This window comes from Pseudophryne corroboree, chromosome 1, assembly GCF_028390025.1.
Source record: "Pseudophryne corroboree isolate aPseCor3 chromosome 1, aPseCor3.hap2, whole genome shotgun sequence".
In the NCBI taxonomy this organism is placed as follows: Eukaryota; Metazoa; Chordata; class Amphibia; order Anura; family Myobatrachidae; genus Pseudophryne; species Pseudophryne corroboree.
Window position 1 is genome coordinate 659,648,283 of NC_086444.1, and position 20,651 is coordinate 659,668,933.

General features: G+C 51.0%; 1 protein-coding gene across 2 annotated transcripts in view; it reads left to right on the forward strand.

The window, feature by feature from the left end:
* XPA (XPA, DNA damage recognition and repair factor) overlaps window positions 1–20,651 on the forward strand; it is a 117,524-nt gene that overhangs the window by 3,423 nt on the left and 93,450 nt on the right. For both annotated transcript variants that reach the window (XM_063914664.1, XM_063914665.1), the window contains exon 2: window positions 3,618–3,728. In XM_063914664.1, coding sequence (XP_063770734.1) covers window positions 3,618–3,728 — 111 coding nt within the window. The remainder of the gene's footprint in view (window positions 1–3,617; window positions 3,729–20,651) is intronic.

The window sequence follows — 20,651 nt, forward strand, 5'->3', positions numbered from 1 at the left end:
ATGGTCAGGCGATGCCGATTCAAAACGGCGCATGGAAGTTTTGCCCTATAAGGGGGTGGAACTGTTTGGGGATGGTCTTTCAGACCTCGTTTCCACAGCTACTGCTGGGAAATCAACTCTTTTGCCACAGGCTACCCCACAGCAAAAGAAAGCACCGTATTATCAGGTACAGTCCTTTCGGCCCCAGAAAAGCAAGAGGGCTAGAGGCTCATCCTTTCTGCCGAGAGGAAAAGGTAGAGGGAAAAAGCTGCAACACACAGCTAGTTCCCAAGAGCAGAAGTCCTCCCCTGCGTCCGCTAAGTCCACAGCATGACGCTGGGGCTGCTCAGGCGGACCCGGGTACGGTGGGGGCCCGTCTCAGAAATTTCAGCGCACAGTGGGCTCTCTCACAGGTGGATCCCTGGATCCTTCAAGTAGTATCTCAGGGGTACAGGCTGGAATTCGAGACGTCTCTCCCCCCCCCCCCCCCCCCCGCCGTTTCCTCAAATCTGCCTTACCGGCAACTCCCTCTTCCAGGGAGGCAGTGTTGGCAAAAGATTCAAGTTCAAGATGGAATCACTCAGGGCGGTTATTGCGAGCCTGGACGAGGGGGATTACATGGTCTCCCTGGACATCAAGGATGCTTGCCTGCATGTCCCCATTTACCCTCCTCACCAGGAGTACCTCAGGTTTGTGGTACAGGACTGTCATTATCAGTTCCAGACGCTGCCGTTTGGGTTATCCACGGCACCGAGGGTCTTTACCAAGGTAATGGCCGAAATGATGATACTCCTTCGCAAGAAGGGAGTTTTAATTATCCCGTACTTGGACGATCTCCTGATAAAGGCGAGGTCCAAGGAACAGTTGGTAGTGGGGGTAGCACTTTCTCGGGAAGTGCTGCAACAGCACGGCTGGATTCTCAATATTCCAAAGTCACAGCTGGTCCCGACAACACGTCTTCTGTTCCTGGGAATGATTCTGGACACAGACCAGAAAAAAGTTTTTCTTCCAGTGGAAAAAGCCGAGGAGTTGTCATCTCTAGTCAAAAACCTCCTAAAACCGGGACAGGTGTCGGTACATCAATGCACACGAGTCCTGGGAAAAATGGTAGCTTCGTACGAAGCAATTCCATTCGGAAGGTTCCACGCAAGGACTTTCCAGTGGGTCCTGTTGGACAAATGGTCCGGGTCCCATCTCCAGATGCAGCAGCGGATAACCCTGTCGGCAAGGACCAGGGTGTCGCTGCTGTGGTGGCTGCAGAGGGCTCATCTACTAGAGGGCCGCAGATTCGGAATACAGGACTGGGTCCTGGTGACCACGGATGCCAGCCTTCGGGGCTGGGGTGCAGTCACACAGGGAAGAAATTTCCAAGGACTGTGGTCAAATCAGGAGATTTCACTTCACATAAATATTCTGGAGCTAAGAGTCATTTACAATGCCCTAAGCCAAGCAAGGCCCCTGCTTCAAAACCAGCCGGTACTGATCCAATCAGACAACATCACGGCGGTCGCCCATGTAAACAGACAGGGCGGCACAAGAAGCAGGATGGCAATGGCAGAAGCCACAAGGATTCTCCGTTGGGCGGAAAATCACGTGGTAGCACTGTCAGCAGTGTTCATTCCGGGAGTGGACAACTGGGAAGCAGACTTCCTCAGCAGGCACGACCTCCACCCGGGAGAATGGGGACTTCATCCAGAAGTCTTCTTAATGCTGGTAAACCGTTGGGAAAGACCACAGGTGGACATGATGGCGTCCCGCCTCAACAAAAAGCTAAAAGGATATTGCGCCAGGTCAAGGGACCCTCAGGCGATCGCTGTGGACGCTCTAGTAACACCGTGGGTGTACCAGTCGGTTTGTGTTTCCTCCTCTGCCTCTCATTCCCAAGGTACTGAGAATAATACGAAGGGGAGGAGTGAGAACTATACTCGTGGTTCCGGATTGGCCAAGATGGGCTTGGTACCCGGAACTTCAAGAGATGCTTTCAGAGGACCCATGGCCTCTACCGCTAAGGCGGGACCTGCTGCAGCAGGGGCCCTGCCTGTTCCAAGACTTACCGCAGCTGCGTTTGACGGCATGGCGGTTGAACACCGGATCCTGAGTGAAAAAGGCATTCCGGAGGAAGTCATCCCTACCCTGATCAAAGCCAGGAAGGATGTCACTGCAAAACATTATCACCGCATTTGGCGGAAATATGTTGCTTGGTGTGAGGCCAGGAAGGCCCCTACGGAGGAATTTCAACTGGGTCGATTCCTGCATTTCCTGCAAGCAGGGGTGACATTGGGCCTCAAATTGGGGTCCATTAAGGTCCAGATTTCGGCTGTCTATTTTCTTCCAGAAAGAATTGGCTTCACTGCCTGAAGTTCAGACATTTGTAAAGGGAGTGCTGCATATTCAGCCCCCTTTTGTGCCCCCAGTGGCACCTTGGGATCTCAATGTGGTTTTGAAGTTCCTGAAATCACATTGGTTTGAGACACTTAAAACCGTGGATTTGAAATATCTCACGTGGAAAGTGGTCATGCTGTTGGCTCTGGCTTCGGCCAGGCGTGTGTCAGAATTGGCGGCTTTGTCATGTAAAAGCCCTTATCTGATTTTCCATATAGATAGGGCAGAGTTGAGGACTCGTCCTCAGTTTCTCCCAAAGGTGGTATCAGCTTTTCACTTGAACCAACCTATTGTGGTGCTTGCGGCTACTAGGGACTTGGAGGATTCCAAGTTACTGGACGTAGTCAGGGCCCTGAAAATTTATGTTTCCAGGACGGCTGGAGTCAGGAAAACTGACTCGCTGTTTATCCTGTATGCACCCAGCAAGCTGGGTGCTCCTGCTTCTAAGCAGACTATCGCGCGCTGGATTTGTAGCACTATTCAGCTTGCGCATTCTGCGGTGGGACTACCGCAGCCTAAATCTGTAAAAGCCCATTCCACAAGGAAGGTGGGGTCATCTTGGGCGGCTGCCCGAGGGGTCTCGGCTTTACAACTTTGCCGAGCTGCTACTTGGTCAGGGGCAAACACGTTTGCAAAATTCTACAAATTTGATACCCTGGCTGAGGAGGACCTGGAGTTCTCTCATTCGGTGCTGCAGAGTCATCCGCACTCTCCCGCCCATTTGGGAGCTTTGGTATAATCCCCATGGTCCTTATGGAGTCCCCAGCATCCACTAGGACGTCAGAGAAAATAAAAATTTTCTCACCGGTAATTCTATTTCTCGTAGTCCGTAGTGGATGCTTGGCGCCCATCCCAAGTGCGGATTGTCTGCAATACTTGTATATAGTTATTGTTACACAAATCGGGTTGTTACTGCGAGCTATCTGTTCAGAGGCTCCGTTGTTATTATACTGTTAACCTGGGTTCCTATCACGAGTTATACAGTGTGATTGGTGTGGCTGGTATGAGTCTTACCCGGGATTCAAAATCCTTCCTTATTGTGTCAGCTCTTCCGGGCACAGTATCCTAACTGAGGCTTGGAGGAGGGTCATAGGGGGAGGAGCCAGTGCACACCAGTTAGTCCTAAATCTTTCTTTAGATGTGCCCAGTCTCCTGCGGAGCCGTCTATTCCCCATGGTCCTTATGGAGTCCCCAGCATCCACTACGGACTACGAGAAATAGAATTACCGGTGAGTAAATTCTTATTTTTTCTTTAGGAATATCTGCCGTGAAGGCTCCTCCAAGGGTTGTAGATTCAGGTGGAGGATTTTTTATAGAAGAAGAAGAAACAGAAGAGAAGATTGTGGAAAATGTTGTACATCAACCAGGTAAACTTTCGTGGACTGTTCCCATTTCTTGTCTGTAGCTTCATTAAAGTGAGCTAGTTATTATGCATGTTGTACTAATCAATTTAAATAATCGGCACCAGGAAAATTATTAAACAACTTTTCATACCATGTTGCGTTACTGGTACTGTAAGTGTATGTTTTATTAATTTTATATGAAGCAGTGGTTCTCAACCACCCCAAACAGATCATGTTTTGAGGATTTCTGCCCATGGAAGCAGATGGGATAATTACTGATCCATAAAAATAGATAAACTCACCTGTGTATAATAAAGAGTCCACAAAACATGACCGATTGGTGGCACTGGAGTTGAGCGATAAAAGCTCCTCCCTAGGTTCCTGGATGCCAAGCACTTAGTGTCTCTGTACAGTATTTTCTATCTAGCCAGAAACCCAGCACCCCGTGCAAGCTGGCCGGACAATTTGAGGTGACCCGACACATGGTTGCATGCCATTTCCCTTTGCGTTGTCATATAAACTAGTGGCCAAGAGTTTCCTCTTTCATATGGTACCGGGTTCGAGTCTCTGGGACACCCAGAACCGGAGCTATTGGGGGGCAAATTGGACCCATTTTCCCATAGACTATAATGTGCATGTTAATTCAGACCCACCATGGGTTCCGACGCTTGCCGTTAGCCTTGTGGGGGTCACAGAAGCTTGTGGTCTGTATCCTTTAATAGCTAATCGTCTCCCCTTCCATGGGAGACGATTGGACCCCCAGAACCAGAGATATTAAGCTTTAAGCCCATTTTAATTTAATAGCTCACATAAACCTAACGTCAATGGACCATTGCTTTAACACGTTTGTTTGGGTCTGTTTGCACTATTTTTATTTATTGATTTTTTTAGTTGTTTTTTTGGGGGGGGGTTCCGACATACAATGAATATTTTCGACAGCGTCTCTGAACTCCTCTGGTTAACCGAAACCCCTTCCCCCTCCCCTGAGAGACTGATCTTTTCAGACAATGAGGCCAGCTTACTGTCAGTAAATTACCAACACAGTATGTAAATGAAGGGCTGATACTACAGTCACTTTGGTTGGGGGAAAGGGCTAGAGACGGCCAGAGTGAATGTACAGTACTGTGCTACAGAAATGCTTGTCAGACGCCCCGACCGGTTAGTTATGGAAATAGGTCTTTCTCTTACATCCTAGAGTAGGGGTGGGCAACAGGCGGCCCGTGGACCGATCGTGTCTGGCCCGCTGTGCACCACCAGAGTGAAATGACAAGCGGCCCCACAGGACGCTTGTCATTGCACTGCTCTCAGACGCGGCGCCGCTGAGGAAATCCCGGTCACGTCACAGGGTCAGCTGACCGGGATTTCCTCTGTTACCATGCGCGCGCTGGGCGGCACGGGGGGCGGGCACTGCAGTGAGCAGGAGCGGCGGCTGAGTGAGGAGAAGAAGCGGCGGCCAGCGAGCAGGAGCAGGAGAGGCCACATCAGCAGTGACTCCAGGCGGCAGCAGCAGCGCGGATCATCGGACAGCGGGGATTGTCTGCCACTGTGACAAACAGGTAAACCCCCTGTCCAGCCAGCCCCTGGATCAGCGCTTAAGCTGCCATATAGGTTTAGGGGTGGGGAGGCAGCTGAGTTAAAAACTGCAATATGGGTTTAGGGGAGGGGGGGGGATAGGGGGGTAGGGACTGTCTGCCTTAATGTGTAAAAAGGGGACGCAGTCTGCCATAATATGTAATAAAGTGGGATGCTGTCTGCCGTAATGTGTAAAAAGGGAGACGATGTCTGCCGTAATGTGTAAAATCGGGGGCAGTGTCTGCTGTAATGTGTAAAAAGGGGGACGATGTCTGCCGTAATGTGTAAAAAGGGGGACGATGTCTGCCGTAATGTGTAAAAAAGGGGGACGATGTCTGCCGTAATGTGTAAAAAGGGAGACGATGTCTGCCGTAATGTGTAAAATCGGGGGCAGTGTCTGCTGTAATGTGTAAAAAGGGGGACGATGTCTGCCGTAATGTGTAAAAAGGGGGACGATGTCTGCCGTAATGTGTAAAAAAGGGGGACGATGTCTGCCGTAATGTGTAAAAAGGGGGACGATGTCTGCCGTAATGTGTAAATAGGGGACGCTGTCTGCCGTAATGTGTAAAAAGGGGACGCTGTCTGCTGTAATGTGCAATGTGTAAAAAGGGATGCTGTCTGCCTTAATGTGTAAAAAGGGGGACGCTATCTGCCGTAATGTGTAAAAAAAAGGGCACGCTGTCTGCCGTAATGTGTAAAAAGGGGACTCTCTTTGAGTATTTTGTGTGTGGCCCTCGAATATTTGCTGGAAGTGTTAAGCGGCCCCCCAGCTGAAATAATTGCCCACCCCTGTCCTAGAGGATGCTGGGGTCCATATTAGTACTATGGGGTATAGACTGGTCCACCAGGAGCCATTGGCACTTTAAGAGTTTAATAGCGTGGGCTGGCTCTTCCCTCTATGCCCCTCCTACCAGACTCAGTTTAGAAAATGTGCTCGGAGGAGCCAGTCAAAGCTAGGCGAGCTCTACAGAGCTTTCTTAGAAAAAGTTTTTTTTTAGAGTTTATTTTTTTACAGGAGGCTGCTGGCAATAGCCTGCCTGCAACGAGGGACTGAGGGGGGGAGCAGTGTCTCAGCTTACTGGACGTTAAGCTCCAGAGGGGACAGATAGCGCCCCGCTACAGAGGAAAGCTCACCCCAGCAGCCGGCCGCCACCCCCTTGAAGAGCTGAAGTGTGGCGAGTGAGTCACTGTCCCCCCTCACATGGGGGGGGGGGGGGGGGGTCAGTGTGAAGATGGCGGCTTAAGGGTAGGGGCGCAGTATTAACTGCGCTCCCGGACGGCTCAGCGGTACTTCAGTGTAGCGCTGTGAGGGGCTCCCTGAGCCAGCACCTTATCCTACACTGACCAAATTAAGCCTGTCTGGGTCTGCGGATCTCAGCCAGCACAAAATCCTCAAGCCAGTATATTCTCAGAAGAGCGGGAAGACAGCGCCATTAAGGGGGCGGAGCTTCTCCTGAGACCGGACCCAGTAGCGTTCAGATCCATTTTCCTGCCTGCAGCACACTGCCAGTGAAAGAACAGGTCCCTGCAGAGCACCTCCAGCTATCTGTACAGTACCGGGAGGTTGTAGAAGGGAGGGGAGGCTGTATAAAGGCTGTGTCACCTGTCAAGGGACAAAGTCAGCGCTGGTTTGGGGTCTCCCTATACCTATAATAGCGCTGTGTGTGGGTTGGCTCCAATATCTGTGTCTCTCTGCCATTCTGGGGGGGGGGGGGGGGGGGGTGGACTCTGTCTGCCCAGTACCCTGTGTGTATGTGGGGTGATTGGGGTGCAATTGCAAACATGTCTAGAGACTCTATTTCATATGCTGCGGAGGATTTATCTTCTCAGGAAGATCCCATCCCATGTAATTAGGATTGCACTGTTGTAGCGCAGATCCCAACTAGAGAGCCGGTATGGTTAGCCTCTCTTAGGGTGACTATTTTCTCCGATTTCAGATGGGGTTGCTAGAACTAAGCATGCCAATCAGGTACTGCAATCCTCTATGGTTGTATGGTCTGATACTGCTTCCTCGGGGTCCCCTGTGGTACATTCTCACAAACGTACACTTGCAAAGATTATGCAGGATAACACGGACACCAATTCTGACACTGCAGACGGTGATGGGGATGTGTCAAGGGGGACAGCATTTCTAAAGCTATTGCCAGGTGGTCAATCACTCTGCAGGAGGAATCGACTACAATGGATAAAGGTGACGTTGATTTATTTTTACGCAATATTCAGGATTCTGCAGGGTTCCTGGTAGATTCCATGAAGGTCCTGGGTTCCATGGCTGCTGGGATCTCCCCCATGTCCGTCTTGGCTCGCAGGGGTCTCTGGCTGCGCCAATGGTCTGCGGACGCAGAATCCAGGAGGAGTGTGGAGGGCCTACCATATACAGGTCAGGCTGACTTTGGAGAGGCGCTGGAAGCGTGGATTGCCACAGCTACCACTGGTAAGTCTCCTTTTCTTCCCTCCGCTGCATCAGCTATGAAGAAGCCTTTTACACCAGCCACGTCACAGTCCTTTCGGACCGCGAGGCCTAGAAAGAACAAGCCTTCTCACACCTTCTTCAGAGGTGGTCCTGCTAAAGGAAAAAAGCCTGCTCCCGCTGGCTCCCAAAACTAGAAGCCTGCTTCTGATACCCCAAAGTCCTCCGCATGACGGTGGACAGCTAGTCCTGGAGGAAGGTCAGGTGGGGGCAAGACTCCGGCATTTCAGCCACGTCTGGGTGTCGTCTGGCCTAGACCCCTAGGTACTGGATATAGTGTCCAGGGGTACAGGTTGGAGTTTCAAGATCTCCCACCTCACCGTTTCTTCAAGTCAGGCTTGCCAGCTCTGCCGGCAGACAGAATAATTCTTCTGGAAGCTATCCAAAAATTGGTGGTGTCCAGGGTCATTGTTCCAGTTCTACCTCATCCGTGGAACAAAGGTTACTATTCAAACCTTTTCGTGGTACCGAAGCCGGATGTTTCGGTACGGCCAATTCTGAACCTAAAATCTCTGAATCCCTGCCTCAGGGAGTTCAAATTCAAGATGGAGTCTCTGAGAGCTGTCATCTCAGGTCTGACGGAGGGGGAGTTCCTGGTGTCCCTGGACATCAAGGATGTGTATTTCCACATTCCCATCTGGTCACCGCATCAGGCATATCTCAGGTTTGCACTGTTGGACGATCACTTTCAGTTTCAGGCGCTGTCGTTTGGCCTCTCAACAGCACCAAGGGTCTTCACCAAGGTGATGGCGGAGATGATGGTTCTCCTCTGCAAGCAGGGGGTGAACATAATTCCATAACTGGACGATCTCCTGATCAAGGTGTCGTCCAGCGCGAAGTTGTTGCGATCCATTGCTCTCACAACACATCTGCTCAAGGAGCACAGTTGGATCCTGAACCTTCCAAAGTCTCATCTGGAGCCGACAAGGAGGCTGTCTTTTCTGGGGATGAAACTAGACACGGAAGTGCAGAGGGTATTTATGCCGGTGGAGAAAGCATTGGTGATTCAGTCAATGGTTCGGGATGTTTTAAAGCCTACCCGGGTATCGGTTCATCAGTGCATCCGCCTTCTGGGGAAGATGGTTGCCTCCTACGAGGCTCTACAGTACGGAAGGTTTCATGCTCGATCCTTTCAGCTGGATCTCTTGGACCAGTGGTCGGGATCTCTCCTACACATGCACCAGAGGATACGTCTGTCACCAAAATCCAGGATTTCGCTCCTCTGGTGGCTACAACTACCACACCTTCTGGAAGGCCGAAGGTTCGGAGTTCAGGACTGGATCCTTCTAACCACAGATGCAAGTCTAAGAGGTTGGGGAGCAGTCGCTCAGGGGGAAACCTTCCAAGGAAGGTGGTTGGATCAAGAATCCCTTCTCCCAATAAACATTCTGAAGCTAAGAGCCGTGTAAAACAGGTGCAGTCGGCCAACGTATCCACAGTGGCCTACATAAACCGACAAGGCGGAACGAAGAGCATGGCTGCCATGTCAGAGGTGTAAAGAATCCTCCTCTGGGCAGAAAGGCACGCAGTGGCGATGTCGGCAATCTTCATTCTGGGTGTAGACAACTGGGAAGCAGACTTCCTCAGCAGACACGATCTCCATCCAGGAGAGTGGGGCCTCCATCCGGAGATGTTCGAGGAGGTAACCGGTTGGTGGGGGGGTTCCTCACATAGACATGATGGCCTCCCACCTCAACAAGAAGCTGCGGAGGTACTGTTCAAGGTCGAGAGACCCACAGGCAGTGGCGGTGGATGCACTGGTAACACCGTGGGTGTTCACGTCAGTGTATGCGTTTCCTCCACTTCCTCTGATACCAAAAGTTCTTCAACTGGTAAGAAGAACAAAGGTTCTGGCAATCCTCATTGCTCCGGACTGGCCAAGGAGGGCTTGGTACGCGGACCTGCTGGATTTTCTGCTGGAGGATCCAAGGCCCTTACCTCTTCGGGAGGATCTGCTACTGCAGGGGCCGTACACTTATCAAGAATTACCACGGCTACGTTTGACAGCATGGCGGTTGAACGCCAGATCTTAGCTCGGAAGGGTATCCCGAGTGAGGTCATTCCTACCCTGATACAGGCTAGGAAGGGGGTAACGTCTAAGCATTACTATCGCATTTGGAAAAAATATGTTTCTTGGTGTGAGTCCATGAAATTTCCTGCGGTGGAGTTTATACTTGGACGTTTTCTCCTTTTCCTGCAAGCAGGTGTGGATATGGGACTGAGATCGGGCTCCATCAAGGTCCAGATCTCTGCTTTGTCCATCTTCTTCCAAAAACAATTGACTGTCCTCCCTGAGGTTCAGACCTTTTTGAAAGGGGTTCTGCACATCCAGCCTCCCTTTGTGGCGCCAACGGCTCCCTGGGATCTTGATCTGGTGTTGCAGTTTCTGCAATCAGCTTGGTTTGAGCCTCTACAAGAGGCTGATATCAAGTTTCTCACATGGATGGCGGTCACTTTGTTAGCCTTGGCTTCTGCACGGCGTGTGTCGGAATTGGGGGCTTTATCTTGTAAAGACATGAAGACATGTCGGAACTTAGGACTCGTCCACAGTTTCTGCCTAAGGTTGTATCGGCTTTCCATATCAACCAACCTATTGTGGTGTCCTCTATGATCCCAAGAAAATTGGGTGTCCTGCTTCTAAGCAGTCGATCTCACGCTGGATCAGGTTCACTATCCAGTATGCTTATTCTACGGCAGTATTGCTGTGTCCAAGATCTGTAAAGGCCCACTCTACTCGTAAAGTGGGCTCTTCCTTGGCGGCTGTCCAGGGTGTCTCGGCTGTACAACTTTGCAGAGCAGCTACTTGGTCTGGGTCGAACACGTTTGCCAAGTTTTACAGGTTCGATACTTTGGCTGCTGATGATCTCAAGTTTGGTCAAGCAGTATTGCAGGAGCCTCCGCACTCTCCCTCCCATTCTGGGAGCTTTGGTACATCCCCATAGTACTAATATGGACCCCAGCATCCTCTAGAACGTAAGAGAAAATAGGATTTTAATTACCTACTGGTAAATCCTTTTCTCGTAGTCCGTAGAGGATGCTGGGCGCCCGGCCAGCGCTGCGTTTTCCTGCATTGGTTTTATAGTTCAGTACTGCCTGGTTCCTAGGTAAGTTCTGAGTTATTTTACTGTTTCAGCTGTTGCTGAGTTTTTCCGGCATGTTAGCCGGATTTGCCTGTTGTTTGAGCTGGTATGAATCTCGCCACTATCTGTGTAATTCCATCTCTCGAAGTATGTCGTCTCCTCGGGCACAGTTTCTAGGCTGAGTCTGGTAGTTGGGGCATAGAGGGAGGAGCCAGCCCACACTATTAAACTCTTAAAGTGCCAGTGGCTCCTGGTGGACCTGTCTATACCCCATGATACTAATATGGACCCAGCATCCTCTACGGACTACAATAAAAGGATTTACCGGTAGGTAATTAAAATCCTATTCCTCTAACGTCCTTGAGGATGCTGGGACTCCGTAAGGACCATGGGGAATAGACTGGCTCCGCAGGAGATAGGGCACTTTAAGAAAGCTTTGGATTCTGGGTGTGCACTGGCTCCTCCCTCTATGCCCCTCCTCCAGACCTCAGTTTTACACTGTGCCCAGGGGGAAATGGGTGCACTGCAGGGAGCTCCCCTGAGTTCTCTGCCTAGAAAGCATTTTTGTTTGGATTTTTTCTATATTTTTACAGGGAGCACTGCTGGCATCGAGGGACTGAGGAGAGAGGGGCAGACCTTCTTAAATGATAGGCTCTGCTTCCTCGGCTACTGGACACCATTAGCTCCAGAGGGGGTGAACACAGGTTCGTCCTGGGCGTTCAACCCTGAGCCTCGCCGCCGTTCTCCTCACAGAGCCAGAAGAAACTAAGTCAGAAGACGTCTCAGGCGGCAGAAGCCTTCAGAGCTTCACTGAGGTAACGCACAGCACTGCAGCTGTGCGTCATTGCTCCCATACACCTCACACACTCCGGTCACTGTAAGGGTGCAGGGCGCAGGGGGGGCGCCCTGGGCAGCAATATAACACCTCTCTGATGGCAAAAGACGATATACATGTACAGGTGGGCACTGTACATGTATATAAAAGAGCCCCCGCCATTTTTTAATAACTTTGAGCGGGACAGAAGCCCGCCGCCGAGGGGGCGGGGCTTCTCCCTCAGCACTCACCAGCGCCATTTTCTCTCCACAGCACCGCTGACAGGAAGCTCCCCGGACTCTCCCCTGCTTTACACACGGTGAAAGGGGGTTTGAAGGAGAGGGGGGGGGGGGGGCACATAATTGGCGTTTAATTACTACTCAGCGCTTCTGGAAAAGGGCATTCTGTGTTGTTTTTTCCAGGGGTATAGCGCTGTGTGCTGGCATACTCTCTCTCTGTCTCTCCAAAGGGCCTTATAGGGGATACTGTCTTCAGAAAAGAGTTTCCCGGTGTGTGTGAAGTGTCAGTACGCGTGTGTCGACATGTTTGACGAGGAAGGCTCGCTTAATGTGGAGGGGGAGTGCTTGAATGGGTGGATATGCTGAATGTCTTAAATGCAAATGTCAATCTATTGCATAAAAGGTTAGACAAGGCTGAAGCTAGGGATCAGTCAGGTAGCCAGACCATGCCTGTCCCTGTGGCGCCAGGGGTCTCAGAAGCGCACCATATCCCAGATCGATGACACAGATACCGACACGGATACTGACTCTAGTGTCGACTATGAAGATGCAAAATTACAGCCGAGGGTGGCAAAAGGTATTCGGTACATGATTATTGCCATTAAAGAGGTTTTGCATATTACTGAGGAACCCCCTGTCCCTGACACGAGGGTACACATGTATAAAGGGAAAAAGCCTGAGGTCACCTTTCCGTCCTCATTTGAGCTGAGCGAATTGTGCGAAAAGGCTTGGGAATCTCCAGATAGGAGACTACAAGTTCCCAAAAGGATTCTTATGGCGTATCCTTTTCCACAAACGGATAGGATACGATGGGAATCTTCGCCTAAAGTAGACAATTCGCTGACACGCTTATCCAAAAAGGTGGCACTGCCTTCTCAGGATACGGCTTCCCTCAAGGATCCTGCTGATCGCAGGCAGGAAATTACCTTGAAGCACATTTACACTCATTAAGGTACTATTGTTAGAACGGCTATGGCATCAGCCTAGGTTTGTAGTGCTGTTGTGGCATGGGCAGATTCCTTATCTACGGAGATTGACACCTTAGATAGGGATGCCATTTTAATGACCATAGAGCATATCAGAGATGCTGCCTTGTATATGAGAGATGCTCAAAGAGACATTTGTTTATTAAGCTCCAGAATAAACGCTATGTCTATTTCTGCTAGGCAGCTCTTGTGGACCCGACAGTGGACAGGAGACGCCGATTCAAAGCGGCATATGGAGTCCTTGCCTTACAAAGGGGATGAGTTGTTTGGAGACGGCCTCTCGGACCTTGTCTCTACTGCTACGGCTGGTAAGTCGAATTTCTTACCTTATGTCCCCCCGCAGCATACAAAAAAGGCACCTCATTATCAAATGCAGTCCTTTCGTCCAATAAGAGAAAGAAGGTACGGGGATCGTCCTTTGTTGCCAGAGGAAAAGGCAAGGGAAAAAAGCTGCACACAGCTAGTTCCCAGGAGCAGAAGTCCTCCCCTGAATCTGCAAAGTCCACCGCATGACGTTGGGGCTTCCCGGGGGGAGGCAGATCTAGTGGGGGCTCGTCTTTGGTTTTTCAGCTACGTCTGGGTTCACTCGCAGGTGGATCCCTGGGCATTAGAGAGTGTTTCTCAGGGATACAGGCTGGAATTCGAAGACTTGCCTCCTCGCCGGTTTTTTAAATCGGCTCTGCCGGCTTCCCCGTCAGAGAGGGAGATAGTGTTGGCAGCAATCCAAAAATTTTATATTCAACAGGTGATTGTCACAGTTCCTCATCTCCAGCAAGGAGAGGGATATTACTCAACCCTGTTTGTGGTCCCGAAACCAGACTGTTCGGTCAGACCCATTTTAAACCTAAAATCCCTGAACCTGTACTTGAAGAGGTTCAAATTCAAAATGGAATCACTTAGGGCGGTCATCGCCAGCCTGGAGGGGGGGATTGGATGGTGTCCCTGGACATAAAGGATGCTTACTTTCATGTTCCGATATTCCCCCCTCACCAGGCGTTACTGAGATTTGCAGTGCAGGACTGTCACTACCAATTTCAGACGTTGCCGTTTGGGCTTTCCACGGCCCCGAGAATTTTCACCAAGGTAATGGCGGAAATGATGGTGCTTCTGCGCAGGCAGGGTGTCACAATTATCCCATACTTGGACGATCTCCTCATAAAGGCGAGATCTCGGGAGAAGTTGCTGGACAGCGTGTCTCTGTCCATGAAGACGTTGCAGTTACACGGCTGGATTCTCAATATATCGAAGTCCCAGCTAGTCCCTACAACGCGTCTGACCTTTTTGGGCCTGATTCTAGACACAGACCAGAAAAAGGGTTTTCTTCCGATCGAAAAGGTTCAGGAGCTCATAGCCCTGGTCAGGAACCTATTAAAGCCAAAAAAGGTTTCAGTGCATCATTGCACGCGGGTTCTGGGGAAGATGGTGGCTTCATACGAGGCCATCCCCTTCGGCAGGAACCATGCGAGAACTTTTTAATGGGACCTCTTGGACAAGTGGTCCGGGTCCCATTTACAAATGCATCAAAGGGTCACCCTGTCTCCCAGGACCAGGGTATCTCTCCTGTGGTGGCTGCACAGTGCTCACCTACTAGAGGGTCGCAGGTTCGGCATTCAGGACTGGGTCCTGGTGACCACGGACGCAAGCCTCCGAGGCTGGGGAGCAGTCACACTGGGAAGAAATTTCCAAGGTCTCTGGTCAAATCTAGAGACTTGTCTCCACATCAACGTCCTGGAGTTGAGGGCCATATAAAACGCCCTGCGTCAAGCGGAGGAATTGCTTCGGGGAAAACCGGTTCTGATTCAGTCAGACAATGTCACGGCACTGGCTCATATAAACCGCCAAGGCGGAACAAGGAGCAGAGTGGCCATGGCAGAAGCGACCAGGATTCTACGCTGGGCGGAAGGCCATGTAAGCGCACTATCAGCAGTGTTCATCCCGGGGGTGGACAACTGGGAGGCGGACTTCCTCAGCAGGCACGACCTGCATCCGGGAGAGTGGGGACTTCATCAAGAAGTCTTCGCACAGATCACGGGTCGGTGGGGACTGCCTCAAATAGACATGATGGCATCCCGTCTCAACAAAAAGCTAAAGCGGTATTGCGCCAGGTCAAGGGACCCCCAGGCGGTAGCGGTAGACGCTCTGGTGACACCTTGGGTGTTCAGATCGGTCTATGTGTTTCCTCCTCTTCCTCTCATACCCAAGGTGTTGAGAATAATAAGAATAAGCAGGGTCAGAACAATCCTCATTGTTCCAGATTGGCCACGCAGGACTTGGTATCCGGAGCTGCAAGAGTTGCTCACAGAAGATCCGTGGCCTCTTCCTCTAAGGCAGGACCTGCTGCAGCAGGGGCCCTGTCTGTTCCAAGACTTACCGCGGCTGCGTTTGACGGCATGGCGGTTGAACGCCGGATCCTAGCGGAAAAAGGGATTTCGGAGGAGGTCATCCCTACCCTGATCAAGGCTAGGAAAGACGTGACGTTGAAACATTATCACCGTATATGGCGAAAATATGTTTCTTGGTGTGAGGCCAGTGCTGCTCCTACGGAGGAGTTCCATTTGGGCCGTCTATTTCACTTCCTTCAAACAGGAGTGAATTTGGGCCGTAATTAGGGTCCATAAAGGTCCAAATTTCGGCCTTATCCATTTTCTTTTAAAGAGAATTGGCCTCTCCCTGAAGTACAGACTTTTGTTTAGGGCGTGCTGCATATTCAGCCTCCCTTTGTACCTCCGGTGGCGCCTTGGGATCTTAACGTGGTGTTACGTTTCCTCAAGTCACCTTGGTTTGAACCACTCAAAACAGTGGAGTTGAAATACCTCCCGTAAAAAGTGGTCATGTTTTGGCATTAGCTTCGGCAAGGCGTGTTTCAGAATTGGCGGCTTTATCACATAAAAGCCCATACTTGGTTTTTCACGTGGATAGGGCAGAGTTGAGGGCTCGTCCTCAATTTCTGCCAAAAGTGGTCTCATCTTTTCATGTGAACCAACCTATTGTCGTGCCTGTGGCTACACGGGACTTGGAGGATTCCGAGTCCCTGGATGTGGTCAGAACTTTGAAGATTTATGTGACCAGAACGGTTGGGATCAGGAAGACTGAAGCTCTGTTTGTTCTGTATGCGGCCAACAAGGTTGGCGCTCCTGCTTCAAAGCAGACTATTGCTCGCTGGATCTGTAACACGATTCAGCAGGCACATTCTATGGCAGGATTACCGTTGCCTAAATCGGATAAGGCCCATTCCACTAGGAAGGTGGGCTCTTCTTGGGCGGCTGCCCGAGGGGTCTCGGCGTTACAGTTGTGCCGAGCTGCTACTTGGTCGGGGTCAAACACCTTTGCAAAGTTCTATAAGTTTGATACCCTGGCTGAGGAGGACCTCCTGTTTGCTCAATTGGTGCTGCAGAGTCATCCGCACTCTCCCGCCCGTTTGGGAGCTTTGGTATAATCCCCATGGTCCTTACGGAGTCCCAGCATCCTCAAGGACGTTAGAGAAAATAAGATTTTACTTACCGGTAAATCTATTTCTCTGACGTCCTAGTGGATGCTGGGGACTCCGTAAGGACCATGGGGAATAGACGGCTCCGCAGGAGACTGGGCACATCTAAGAAAGATTTAGGACTATCTGGTGTGCACTGGCTCCTCCCCCTATGACCCTCCTCCAAGCCTCAGTTAGATTTCTGTGCCCGGCTGAGCTGGATGCACACTAGGGGCTCTCCTGAGCTCCTAGAAGAAAGTATAGTTTAGGTTTTTTATTTTCAGTGAGACCTGCTGGCAACAGGCTCACTGCAACGAGGGACTAAGGGGATAAGAAGCGAACCTACCTAAGTGGTCTTAGCTTGGGCTTCTTAGGCTACTGGACACCATTAGCTCCAGAGGGATCGACCACAGGACCCGACCTCGTCGTCCGTTCCCGGAGCCGCGCCGCCGTCCCCCTTACAGAGCCAGAAACAAGAAGGTGGTCCGGAAAATCGGCGGCTGAAGACTTCTGTCTTCTCCAAGGTAGCGCACAGCACTGCAGCTGTGCGCCATTGCTCCTCATGCACACCACACACTGCGGTCACTGATGGGTGCAGGGCGCTGGGGGGGGGGGGGGGGGGCGCCCTGAGCAGCAATAATAACACCTTGGCTGGCAAAACTAACACCATATATAGCCCCAGAGGCTATATAGGTGTATATTAACCCCTGCCAGAAACGATAAAATAGCGGGAGAAAGCCCGCCGAAAAAGGGGCGGAGCCAACTCCCTCAGCACACTGGCGCCATTATTCCCTCACAGCTTCGCTGGAAGGAAGCTCCCTGGCTCTCCCCTGCAGTCCTGCATTACAGAAAGGGTAAAAAAGAGAGGGGGGGGGGCACAATTTAGGCGCAGTATATATATATTATAGGCAGCTATAGGGGAAAACACTCTGTATAGTGATATCCCTGTGTTATATAGCGCCCTGGTGTGTGCTGGCATACTCTCCCTCTGTCTCCCCAAAGGGCTTTGTGGGGTCCTGTCCTCTGTAAGAGCATTCCCTTGGTGTCTGCTGTGTGTCGGTACTGCTGTGTCGACATGTATGATGGGGATAATGATGTGGAGGCGGAGCAAATGCCTGTGAATGTGATGTCACCCCCTGCGGGGTCGACACCAGTGTGGATGGACTTATGGAAGGAATTACGTGACAGTGTCAGCTCCTTACATAAAAGGTTTGACGACATAGGACATCCGGCTACTCAGCTTGTGCCTGTCCAAGCGTCTCAAATGTCATCAGGGGCTATAAAACGCCCGCTACCTCAGATGACAGATACAGATGTCGACACGGATACCGACTCCAGTGTCGACGATGATGAGACGAGTGTACCCTCCAATAGATCCACCCGTTATATGATTGAGGCTATGAAAAATGTTTTACACATTTCTGATGATACCCCAGGTACCACAAAAAAGGGTATTATGTTTGGTGAGAAAAAACTACCAGTAGTTTTTCCTGCATCTGACGAATTAAATGAGGTGTGTGAGGAAGCGTGGACTTCCCCAGATAAGAAATTGATCATTTCTAAACGGTTAATGGCTGCGTACCCTTTCCCGCCAGAGGATAGGTCATGCTGGGAAACACCCCCCTAGGGTAGATAAAGCATTGACACGCTTATCAAAGAAGGTGGCACTACCGTCTCCGGATACGGCCGCCCTAAAAGAACCTGCTGATAGAAAGCTGGAAAGTACCCTAAAAGCTATATACACACACACTGGCATTATATTGAGACCCGCTATTGCATCAGCTTGGATGTGCAGTGCTGCTGCTGCGTGGTCAGACTCCCTGTCGGAAAACATTGATACCATGGATAGGGACAATATTTTGCTAACGATTGACCATATAAAAGACGCGGTCTTATACATGCGTGATGCACAGAGGGATATTTGCCGGCTGGCATCAAAAATACGCTATGTCCATTGCCGCCAGACGGGGGTTATGGACTAGGCAATGGTCAGGTGATGCCGACTCCAAGCGGCACATGGAAGTTTTACCCTATAAAGGGGCGGAACTTTTTGGGGAAGGTCTTTCAGACCTCGTTTCCACAGCTACTGCTGGGAAATCGACTTTTTTGCCACAGGCTACCCCACAGCAAAAGAAAGCACCGTATTATCAGGTACAGTCCTTTCGGCCCCAGAAAAATAAGCGGGCTAGAGGCTCATCCTTTCTGCCGAGGGGCAGAGGAAGGGGGAAAAAGCTGCAGCACACAGCTAGTTCCCAGGAGCAGAAGTCCTCCCCTGCGTCCGGTAAGTCCACAGCATGACGCTGGGGCTGCTCAGGCGGAATCGGGAACGGTGGGGGCACGTCTCAGGTTTTTCAGCACACAGTGGGCTCTCTCACAAGTGGATCCCTGGGTCCTTCAAGTAGTATCTCAGAGGTACAGGCTGGAATTCGAGACGTCTCCCCCCCGCCGTTTCCTAAAATCTGCCTTGCCGGCAACTCCCTCTGCCAGGGAGGCAGTGTTGGTGGCTATTCAAAAACTGTATTCACAGAAAGTGATCGTCAAGGTACCCCTCCTTCAGCAAGGAAAGGGTTACTACTCCACAATGTTTGTGGTACCGAAACCGGACGGTTCGGTGAGACCCATCTTAAATTTAAAAGCCTTGAACACTTATACCAAAAGGTTCAAGTTCAAGATGGAATCGCTCAGGGCGGTTATTGCGAGCCTGGAGGAGGGGGATTACATGGACATCAAGGATGCGTACCTGCATGTCCCCATTTACCCTCCGCACCAGGAGTACCTCAGATTTGTGGTACAGGACTGTCACTATCAGTTCCAGACGCTGCCGTTCGGGTTATCCACGGCACCGAGGGTCTTTACCAAGGTAATGGCCGAAATGATGATACTCCTTCGCAAGAAGGGAGTTTTAATTATCCCGTACTTGGACGATCTCCTGATAAAGGCGAGGTCCAAAGAACAGTTGATAGTGGGGGTGGCACTTTCTCAGGAAGTGCTACAACAGCACGGCTGGATTCTAAACATTCCAAAGTCACAGCTGGTCCCGACGACACGTCTTCTGTTCCTGGGAATGATTCTGGACACAGACCAGAAAAGAGTGTTTCTTCCAGTGGAAAAAGCCGAGGAATTGTCATCTCTGGTCAGAGACATTCTAAAACCAGGAAAAGTGTCGGTACATCAATGCACACGAGTCCTGGGAAAAATGGTAGCTTCGAACAAAGCAATTCCATTCGGAAGGTTCCACGCAAGGGCGTTCCAGTGGGACCTGTTGGACCAGTGGTCCGGGTCCCATCTCCAGATGCAACAGCGGATAACCCTATCGGCCAGAACCAGGGTGTCGCTGCTGTGGTGGCTGCAGAGGGCTCATCTACTAGAGGGCCGCAGATTCGGAATACAGGACTGGGTCCTGGTGACCACGGATGCCAGCCTTCGGGGCTGGGGAGCAGTCACAAAGGGAAGTAATTTCCAAGGACTGTGGTCAAATCTGGAGATTTCTCTTCACATAAATATCCTGGAGCTAAGGGCCATTTACAATGCCCTAAGCCAGGCAAGACCCCTGCTTCAAAACCAGCCGGTACTGATCCAGTCAGACAACATCACGGCGGTCGCCCATGTAAACACAGGGCGGCACGAGAAGCAGGATGGCGATGGCAGAAGCCACAAGGATTCTCAGATGGGCAGAGAATCATGTGTTAGCACTGACGGCAGTGTTCATTCCGGGAGTGGACAACTGGGAAGCAGACTTCCTCAGCAGGCACGACCTCCACCCGGGAGAATGGGGACTTCATCCAGAAGTCTTCCAAATGCTGGTCAACCGGTGGGAAAAACCACAGGTAGACATGATGGCGTCCCGCCTCAACAAGAAGTTGAAAAGATATTGCGCCCGGTCAAGAGACCCTCAGGCGATAGCGGTGGACGCTCTAGTGACACCATGGGTGTACCAGTCGGTTTATGTGTTTCCTCCTCTACCTCTCATACCCAAGGTACTGAGAATAATAAGAAGGCGAGGAGTGAAAACCATACTCGTGGTTCCGGATTGGCCAAGAAGAGCTTGGTACCCGGAACTTCAAGAGATGCTTACAGAGGACCCTTGGCCTCTGCCGCTCAGACAAGACCTGCTGCAGCAGGGACCCTGTCTGTTCCAAGACCTACCGCGGCTGCGTTTGACGGCATGGCGGTTGAACACCGGATCCTGAAGGAAAAGGGTAATCCGGAGGAAGTCATCCCTACCCTGATCAAAGCCAGGAAGGATGTCACCGCAAGACATTATCACCGCATTTGGCGAAAATATGTTGCTTGGTGTGAGGCCATGAAGGCCCCGACGGA